Source organism: Diceros bicornis, chromosome 5, assembly GCF_020826845.1.
Source record: "Diceros bicornis minor isolate mBicDic1 chromosome 5, mDicBic1.mat.cur, whole genome shotgun sequence".
NCBI classification, from domain to species: domain Eukaryota; kingdom Metazoa; phylum Chordata; class Mammalia; order Perissodactyla; family Rhinocerotidae; genus Diceros; species Diceros bicornis.
The window spans coordinates 41872441-41883088 of NC_080744.1; the positions used below are offsets into that span (position 1 = coordinate 41872441).

Consider the following 10648-nt stretch of genomic DNA (forward strand, 5'->3'; position numbering starts at 1 on the left):
CACTATTCAAAACATGTCATAAATGGAAACCCAAGAAGAATACCAGAGTTCCCCAAACACAGAAAACTGAAAAATATACTTTTCTCTGTCTTTATTATGTTTTTTTAGTGCTTTTAAAATTGGTTTTCTAAGTGAATAGGTCAGAATCTATCTTCATTGAATTTTAAGTATAGTATTTCTCTGTGACGTAGCAAACAAGGAATTTACAGGTATAAAATAGCCCTGTCTCTTCCTATACTCCCAGGGCACTAGAAAACAATTCAATGCTAAATTTCAGGCCTTAAGAACCTTACACGAGTTAAACAAACAAAAAACAAATAAATTTTTTTGGACCCAAATAAACGAGAATGATTTGTCGAGGAGTGTCTTTACTCATAACTTTGTGTGTAACAATTATTCTTATATTTCAAGAAAGTTATAGATAGAGCTGGTAGAAAAACTAGGTAAATAATATCAATAATTACACTTGTTAAATATTATAATAACATTTATAATATAATATTTACAATAATAATAAACATAAGTACATTTTTTAAACATTATAGAACACTCACTGTGTGCTAGGAACTGTGTGAAGCACTCTCTGTGTGTGCATTATTTCATTTCATTAGGTCTCTGGAGAGTATTATACTTTCTCTAGTTTAGACATGGCCTCCACAATAGGAATTATTAAAAGTTATAAAAATCTGTAAAAGAAATCCAGAAGATATTTGTTGTGCTCCTTGGGGAAGCACAACCTAACTCCCTTCAACTGAAAACGAAGGTGATTTCCAAGATCTCTGCCCCTCCCGGCCCCCATGATTCATTTCCTCTCGTTGTTACACGCAGAAAAGACCCATGGACTCAGCCATGTGATGGCAGCATCTTTTTTATGGTATCCCTGAAGTGTTGGTTTTCTTAATCAGTCTGTCTAACATTGTCACGCTCTCATAGTCAGTGGGTTTAATTTCTTTGGGCCCAGGTCAGATGTAAGCCAAACTCTCACTACAATTACCCGGCCCTTCGTTTTCCGAGTGTGTGAAGCATAAATGCCAATGAAATTAGGCAGGAGTTTGAATCCTGGTGTCTTAGCCTTTGTTTTCCCTATACATAAAAATTAATGGGGTAATTCCTACTTCCTCGAGTTTATTCACATATTGGCTCGTTTGTTCGTTGGTTCATTCATTCACTCATTCATTCATTCAGTTTACCGAATACCTACTATGCGCCAAGCACCATTCTAGGGTGAACTTGCAGGGAATGATGTACCTAAAGGAGTCTGTAAACTCTAAAGAAGGAAACAGTTACTGCTTTTACTATCAGTGGTCCTTTTCCTCACAAATGACAAAACAAAGAAAATTACCTAAACAACAGCGAGATGGTACAGAAAAGAAGTTCTTGGCACAGAGCTTTCCAAAAAGAAACTTTTTCCTGAAGGGACTCAGCAAGGAAGAAGATCCTTATTCACTCTGGACAGTTGTCTGAGCTGTCTTCAGGAGGCCTCGAGGTTCCTCGATATTTTTTTGCCCCGAAAATCCACAAACCCTACAGTGTATTCCTGGGCTGTAATTATTAGCCAAAGCTCTTCTTCTGCCCTGTGCCATTCATCCTCTATCCACGCACTTAATTTTTCTGAGCTTCAGTTTTCTCGAATGAAAATCGAAGGTTCTAGGCTGCTAACTGGCTGGGGCATTGTAAGCAAATCACTTAGCACCTCTGGGGCTGGTTCGCAAAGCGAAGGCGCTGGACCAAGATGCGGCCAGGCTGAAGTTCTAGGATCGGCGGCCTGCGCCCCAAGTTCGGGCGCGCACCCCGGATCAGAGGGCGACGATTTACAGACAGCGACCCCATCAGGTGCAACCCATGCCTTCCTACGCATCACGAGGCTTTATAAGAAAATGAAACTGAAAACGGGAAAATCTCTCTTTCTAACCTGGCCCCGCGTCGCGCGCTAGGAGACGAGTGACGGCCACCGAGGGCAGGGCTCTGATTGGCGGTGCGCGAGTGGACTATAAGTGGAGGCGCGGGGCCAGGAGCTCAGTCCTGCCTCCGGCGCTGCTCTGGTAGCCATGGCTCGCTTCGTGGCCTTGGTCCTCCTCGGACTGCTCTCCCTGTCTGGCCTGGAGGCCGTGGAGCGTGAGTGTCACCTCTTACCCCTCCCTCCTCCCTAGCCCTTCCTTTCCTGCCTCCTACCCTCTTTGGCAGTCTCGGCACTCTCTTAACACCCCTGTTCCCCAGGTTCTCCTTCCCGGTCGGGGACTAGCCCCGGACTAGGTCTCGGCATGGGGGAAGCGGTGGGATGGCCGTGGAGGGGGGAAGGGTTTCAGCCCTGGACACAAGCTTTTTTTCTTCCTTCTCCGGGAGCGGGGTCGGGGGAGACGCCTGGCATGCTCGGGCCAGGTGGGTCGGGACTAAGTTTCGGGGTCTTGATGAGTTTCAGAGCGACCGAGGTGGGGGAGGGTTTCTCTTCCGCCTTTCGCGCGACCTCTCGCTCCCTGGGCACAGCTGGAGGAGAGGGCGGGTAGGTGGCTCCCAAAGGCGTGGACTTGGGGGCTGTGCATGGGTGCAGACAGTTGCCTGGGCTCTGAGGGGAGGCACTGCCTGGGTAAATCAGTCCGAGGTAACTCTGCTCGGCTCGTATCAGGAGGGCTTCGGGCTTCCTCCCTGCGCCTGCTAGGTTCGCTTGCCCCTCCGCACTTCCCCAGGAATATGGGACCAAACCATGGCAAGGAATCATTTATTCACTTGTTCCCATCACATGTCGCTTTTAATAATAATCGTAAGAGCTACCTGTTATTGACAGCTCACTGTGTGCCAGGGACGTTATGTGCTTTATGCTATTTAATTCTGAAATGCGCCTATGAAGTAAATACGATAGTTATCATCAGCATCTCACAGATGAAGAAACTGAGGCACCAAGAGTTTAAGTGACTTAATCACACAGGGGATAAATGGCAGACAGTCGAGCCTGACCAAAGCATTTTGCGAGGGCGTCCGCCTGTTGGCGGTAATCCCTTCTTGTTTCAGAACCGCCTCTCCACCGTCCTGTGTCAGATTCTGGGGAGCGAGCTGGGCGGCCATGGGCCCCTGTTGCCTTTTCTGCACAGAGGGCTTCCTCTTTGGCTCCTTGCCTGGTTCTTTCCAAGATGAACTGAGCCTCTACTTTCAGTTTTGAAAGAGCAAAAATTTATCAGTCAGGGAGGTTGTAAAACTAATGATAGGGGTAATAGCATGGTTACTCAGGTTGTCTTTGGAGGACAGCATAGATCTTGAGCACATTCTAAATACCCGACAATATAGCGGACCCTCTTATTTTTTCCCCTCACAAAAGCCTCTGTGAAGCAGGGTTTTTTAATCATGAGAAAAAGGTACTTAATTTATAATTTATTTACAAAATAAAGCATAATGTCTATATCATCACTATTATTGATATTTGCTAGTGACTATAAAGTCTTTTGAAAAACAACAAGATGACATTAAAAAAAATCTTAATTTGAAAATTTCCAAAGTAATACATGCTTTGCATAGACCATTTCTAGAAGATACACAAGAAATGGGTAATGGCGATTGCCTCTGGAGGTCTATTTCCTGCTCTGTCCCACGTGATGTGTGGGTTTTGTTTGTTTCACTATGGGCATAAATTCATTTTTCAGTTAAGCTTCAGAAGCTCAAATAACTCTCCCAAGTCACAAAGCCAATAAGTGGCTGAGCCTAGATTTAAACCCAGGCTTGCCTGATCCTCATCCTCCTTTTAGAAGAGATTATCGCATTCTTGCAAAACGCTGCCTGACTCTTTCAAAGAGAGAATTCCAGGCTGGATGAACCTGTGTTCTGATCCTTGTGGCACTTATGTTCTATTAGAAGCTCAAATGCAAAGAGCTTTTGATTAGTCTTCATTTTTAACTTTATGGGGAAAAAAATCAGGGCTTTATTGGGATCCCCAGTCCAGCTCTTGATGGGACTGGTGACCTTTCCTTTGAAGATAAGGTGTTTCTAGACAGATACATCTGGTCAGAGTAGCCTGGTGGTCTTCCTCCTCACCACCTCCTGGACATGGAGGAGGAGCTGCCCTCTAGTAATCATGTTCCCTGAATGTATACGTATTTAAAAGTGAATTATATACATGTATTAGTGTCAATCTGTATATTTAGTAGCAGTAACATTTCTCTTCATTTTGGATGAAAATATAGAAATAGAATGTATAATATTTTTTTTCCACATCCCCATGGACGGTCTAGTCATGCATCCCATTTTGGAAACCACTGTTCCGTAGCATTATGCAATGCATTCCCAACCTGGCTAGTTATAGCAATCACTTGAGGGTGATAATTAAAAATGCAAATCCCGGGCCAGCCTCGGTAGCCTAGTGGTTAAGTTTGGCATGCTCTGCTTTGGCGGCTTGGGTTCCGTTCCCTGGTGCAGACCTACATCACCGGTCAGTGGCCATGCTGTGGCGGCAGTCCACATACAAAATAGAGAAAGATTGGCAACAGATGTTAGCTCAGGACAACTCTTACTCAGGAAAAAAAAAAAGCAAATCCCACTCTCACATGCATTACTCCACTTGGTCATAATGGAGAGTAAGTTCTCTCTCATTTGCCACAGTCCTTACCCTTATCTATTGTTCTTAAGCCCAACTCATTCATTTAAGGTACTTGCCAGCTTCTGTAGGCATTTAAGTTTTATTTCTTTGTCTTCTAGCTCATGAAATCAGGTATAAAATCAGATAGGGGTTTGGTGTGTACCTCTGGGCAGGATGAAGAGGTTGTGTTTTGTAGGAACATACTTTGGGTTGACTCTCTTAGGAGCCTGAGCAAGGAGGTAATAATAATAACGTCTGCCACTTACAGAGCAATTGCTGTGTGCTAGGCACTGTATTAGACACTTAATACATTTTGAGAAGTCAGATGGGTGTGGATCTAGGCAGGAGCAGGAACCAAAAAAAGAAAGAAGTAAACGTAAGAAAAAACATTGACGGAGCTGAAACAGGGTACGATAACATGAGTTTTTTGATGTGGCTACTGTGGAGGGTGTATGAAGTGAGAAATGAAGTTTAAAAAGTAGTTTGGGGCCAAATGATGTAGACTCTTGAATGATATGTTAAGGAATTCTATGGGTGCTGAGAAGTCATCAAAAGTTCTTGAGAGCCTCCACAGAAAAGTTTTTAAAGATTTGGCACAACCTCCAGTGACAGAAGAAGCTACCACTAGAAATCTGCTTAAAAAAAGCCAAAAAGGCATGTGTAGGGGAATTATGTGGGAAAGATACTCAGTCATGGTTTATCCCTCAAAATGGAGGTAGCCTTTTGGAAAAGTGGAAGCTCGTTTGGCCAGAATGGAAATGGAATTGGGAGAAATGGATGATCAAATTTAACCACTTGGTGCTTCATCTAGCTTTACATCAAGGTAGCCCCAAGTGAAATACTCTGCAGTTTTCATTTGTCTTTCCCTGATGTTCTTCAGGTACTCCAAAGATTCAGGTTTACTCACGTCACCCAGCAGAAAATGGAAAGCCAAACTTCCTGAACTGCTATGTGTCTGGGTTCCATCCACCGGAGATTGAAATTGATTTGCTGAAGAATGGGGAGAAGATGAACGTGGAGCGGTCAGACCTGTCGTTCAGCAAGGACTGGTCTTTCTATCTTCTGGTCCACACTAATTTTACTCCCAATGGCGTGGATGACTATAGCTGCCGTGTAGTCCACTCTACTCTCAAAGAGCCCAAGATAGTTAAGTGGGGTAAGTTTTCAAGTTCTTTCCTTAGCTGCTGAAAGTTGTATCTGAGTCTAGCCACAGCATAAAGCTACTTTGATATATATAAATCTGCATACTAGGATGGTCAGGGAATGTTATTAAAGCTCTGATTAGTGGCACCTTCTGTGAGACCTCTGCACAGCATGGTCTCTGAAACAGTAGCTTCTCTGCAGCGAGAGCAGGGAGCAGCAGCAGCACTTGCACAAATGCACACCCACTCCTGATGTTTCTTACCTACTGGCTTCCTTGGGCAGTCCTGACAGCCTCACGGATACTTAAGACCAATGAGAGTCTCAGGGAGGCACAGGCCTTTGTCTGTAAGCCCTGCTGTCCTCGCGCCCTGCAATCCTGGACTCCTCCGGTAATCTCTCTCTGGGTTGGGAGCTGAGGCTAGCAGGCAGAGGTGGGTCCTGCTGGGTAGTTCTAAACAAGGTATTCATGGTTAGGGACAGCAGGCTCTTCTGCTAGCCTTATTTATAACAGTTTTAGACATTGTTAATAGATAGTATTTTAAAAGTAAAACTTCCTGTTTTTCATTTTCTTTTTCCATTTTCTTTTTCATAGATCGAGACCTCTAACCAGCATCCTGGAGGTGGGTTTCTAAGCTTAAGAAAATGATTTTTGGTTCACTATCCTGGGGACTATTTACAGACAGCTCTAATATGATACCCTCACTATGTGGAGGACATTAATAAGTGTAGCGTTTGAGCGGGCAAAGATCCTGTGGGGTCACATTCCCTTCTTCTGTGGAGTGACATGAGGAAGGTGTGTGGCCTCAGGTGTGGCTCTGCCAGCATCACTGACCCTCTGAAGGGAGGACAGAGGAGCTGCTGGTGTGGTGTGATGGGATAGAGGCAGCTGGTTACCCATACCACCTGCAAGAATTTGATCTTTCTTCTGCCATTTCTACATGGGGCATCTCTGAGCCTTCAAAAATGAACCACTCTCTTCGTTTGCATAGCAGTTGCTTTATTATCCAGCCAGAAGAGAGGAGTGGCGTGGTTCCCCAGACATCCCATTCTTTCAATCTCTTGTTCAGCCTTAGTGTGTTTGCCTTCTAGAGGCTCCTTGTCCAATAGAGGAGAGAAATGGAAACAGATTGTTATGGATCAATGTAAAGATATTGTAATAGATGTATCTACAAGGAGCTCTAGCAACATGAAAAAGGGGGGAATTGGATTTCTCTGCATCTTTGGTTGGAGACAAGACGTAGAAAATCCAGCTTTTCAATGAAATTCTACTCTACAGGGTACCTTGATACTGAAACCCTATTCACATCTTCTGGTATATTCTAGGACAGGGAAATTAATTTGAGAGAGCATCAGAGAGGTTAGGTGTCCTGCCTGGAGTCACCCAGTTACTAAATAGTAGAGCCCGGGTCTGAACTCCAAAAACAGAATTTGTTCCCCTACACTTGTGGGGGAACCAATGGGATATGCTCTTTGTAACGTGTCTGGGAAATTGTCTGCAGCTACTTTTTTTTTTTTTGTGAGGAAGATCTGCCCTGAGCTAACATCTGCCAGTCCTCCTCTTTTTTTTTGCTGAGGAAGACTGGCCCTGGGCTAACATCCATGCCCATCTTCTTCCACTATTATATGGGATGCCTGCCTCAGCATGGCCTGACAAGCAGTGTGTTGGTGCACGCCTGGGATCCAAACCGGCGAACCCTGGGCGGCCGTAGCGGAGCGCGCACACTTAACCGCTTGCGCCACCGGGCCGGCCCCTGCAGCCACTTCTTTTATAAGCAGTGATTTACACAGAAGAAGTTAATCAAGTTTGGTGGTGTGATGTGTAATCCAAATAAAATAAACATATTTGCTAATAAGCCTTTTTTCTATTTTTCAGGTTTGAAGATGCCTCATTTGGATTGGATTAATTCCAGATTATGCTTTCTTTCTTTTTAATACTTTTATGCTTTATGCACATAAATCAGGAAGTTATGTTGGTGTTAAGGCAAATTTTACTTTGTTTATAGTTGTACTTCGAGCGCTATGCCTCCTTGTTTGACCTGTGGCAGGTAGCTATAGGGAGACCCTGGTAGCTTAGAGGTGGGCAGGAAAGAATACCTATGTTAAAAATCAACATCTTGGCCAAATCTGAACTCCTCAGTCTCTTGTGTACACAAAACTGCATAATAAGATAGTTATGCATGTTTAGAGTTAATCTTCAATTTGCATACTTTGCTTAGAATTTGGGGAAAAATTTTTGAAGGATCATTGTCAGAATTATTGGAAATTTGTTATAATGGATGATACATTTTGTCATATAAAATTCATATTTACCTCTTACATCTGTTAAAAAAAAACATGGTGGAGCACATTTTGATTTTTCTGTTTCACTAATTAAAACAATGGTAAAACCTGATGCGTTCAGTTTCTTATATATCAGTCCCCCTCTTACCCCTTTGTTTTCAAACAGGAAAACGGTCTTCAAGTGTCACTTGGAGAAGAGTGTAAACCCCTGGGGTATAGGGTTTGACTCACAGTGGAAGGGGCCCCAGTAATCTGCATTTGACAGGTGAGGAACAGGATACTAGAGAAGTTAAATGACTGAGTCAGGGTGGTATAGCTCCCTGCTGGGAGACCAGGCTTCTGCCTTTTAGCCAAAGTTCTGTTCCCTGAGCCAAGATATGAGAAGTGTGCAGACTCTAAGAAGGAGCAAAAGTATCTGGAAGATTTCTTATTTTAGCAGTAATAGATAATGCTCTGAATGAAAAATACTAGCTTTTTAAATTTCAAGGCATAGTTTACACATGATGACCAGCTTTGTGCGTTTGTTTATTTGACCAAGAATTTGAGTTAGCTAGTGCTAGGTACTGACAAGATAAATAAAACACAACACTGCTCTCAAATTGCTCAGTTTAGTAGAGGGGCAGACATGCACTCGAACAATTAAAATACATCCTGATAAAGAGTATAGCATAGGTATGCCCAAAGAACTAGGTGACAGGAAAATGTGTTCAAGGGATGACAAAAAACTTTAGGTAGGTATTAGGGAAGCCATTTGCTTGAGCTGAGACTTGGTGGGTAGTGATTCGCCTGATTGGTGAGGAGGCCTGAGATTTCCAGGCAGGGGGGCAAATTATGAGAAATATAGAGGTATGACAAGCATGGGTAATTCCAAACAGCAAAGCAAGAGTACCTAGGGGAAGACTTGTAGGAACTCAGCTGGAGAAGATTGAGGGGTGACTGACTTAGACCAGTAATTGTCCACCCTGGATGCACTTAGAATCACCCGTGGAACTTATTAAAAAATACCAGTTCTAAAAAATAAAGTCTATTAAAAAAACCCAGCTTTTCAGGCTCCAATCCAGACCAACTAAATCACAATCTCTAAGTCTGGAGCCCAGATATCAATGTTATTGTTATTATTATTACTTTTATTAAGACCTTATGTTTTTAAAAAGAGCAGTTTTAGATTCACAGCAAAATTGAAGGGAAGGTACAGAGATTTCCCATATGCTCCCTGCCTGCCCCATGCATTTCCTCCCCCATTATCAACAACCCCCTCTAGACTGGTATATATTTGTTACAACTAACGAACCTACATTGACACATCATAATCACCAAAGTCCATAGTTTATGTCACGGTTCACTCTTGGTGTTGTATGTTCTATGAGTTTTAATAAATATATGACATGTATCCATCATTTTGGTATCAGAGTATTCACTGCCCTAAAAATCCTTTGTATTCTGCCTAGTCATTCTTCCCTCTGCCCTGCCCCAACCCCTGGCAACCATTGATCTTTTTACTGTCTCCATAGTTTTGCCTTATCCAGAATGTCATACAGTTGGAATCATACAGTACATAGCCTTTTCAGATTGGCTTCTTTCACCTAGTAATATGCAGTTAATGTTCTTCCATGTCTTTTCATGACTTGATAGCTCATTTCTTTTTAGCGTTGAATAATACCCCATTGTCTAGATGCACCAGACATTCATTAATGAATAATGAATATTATTCATTCACCTGCTGAAGGACATCTTGGTTGGTTCCAAATTTTGGCAATTATGAATAAAGCTGCTGTAGACATCGTGTGCAGGTTTTTGTGTGGACTTGTTTTCACAGTATTGTTTTTGAAAATCTCTAGCTAGTCCTAATGTGCAGCCAAGGTTGAGACCACCCATTGGGTTAAATCATAAAAGACTTTCTATTCCATGTCATTCAACAGAACTGTTTTGTGAAATGCTGCTTTGCTGGCTCGTAGGCCAATGTAATGCTCCTTTGGAGCATGCCTTAGTGCCCCATTTCAGAAGAAGAGATCGATCAAAGAGGAGGAATATCAGACTTAACTAAGCTTATTAAATATAACTGTGCAATGCAAATTAAATAGAAAAGTCTCAATGTCAGTAATAAAGAATTACATCTTATATACTGACATGGAAGAATACCCATGCTATATTGCTGAAACAAAAAAGTAATTTCCAGAAAATATATATTGTAAGCCATTAAAAAACCCAAACTACATATAAGCACACATGCTATATATTTGTATCAAACACAAAAGCAGGTCTGGAAGGTGACACCCTGAATTGTTGTCAGTGGTTACTGAAGGCATGGGAAAGGGGTAAACAAAGAAGAGGAAGTTGACTAGTCTGCTGGAAAATCAATTTGTTAAAAGTCATTTTCCTGAGTATCAGTTGTGGTTTTTCTGAAACCTTCTATGTGTGTGTGAGGGGAGGGGTTTTGGGGTGGGATGGGAGTGGAGGAGAAGAAGGGGAAACAGGGCAGTCTCAGACCCTAAGCAGTGGTGCTTCCTTCCCGCTGCTCACCAGGGCCAACAGTGAGGCCTGTGTCCTGCCCTCTTAAACACTGGGGAATGTGGCAGCTGAGCCAATCACCACCTACCATGGCCTGGCCAAATGGAAGAAGGGTGCAACCCACAGGACTCCCCTACTCTCCCAGGTAGAGGGGTG

General features: G+C 43.0%; 1 protein-coding gene across 1 annotated transcript; it reads left to right on the forward strand.

The window, feature by feature from the left end:
• The first annotated feature begins 2007 nt into the window (after nucleotides 1–2007).
• Nucleotides 2008–8096, forward strand: B2M (beta-2-microglobulin). Its single transcript, XM_058541478.1, has 4 exons — nucleotides 2008–2115; nucleotides 5442–5717; nucleotides 6297–6324; nucleotides 7578–8096. Exons 1-3 carry the CDS (start codon nucleotides 2049–2051, stop codon nucleotides 6308–6310), a joined length of 357 nt encoding a protein of 118 aa, XP_058397461.1. The 5' UTR covers nucleotides 2008–2048; the 3' UTR covers nucleotides 6311–6324; nucleotides 7578–8096.
• Nucleotides 8097–10648: the final 2552 nt, after the last annotated feature.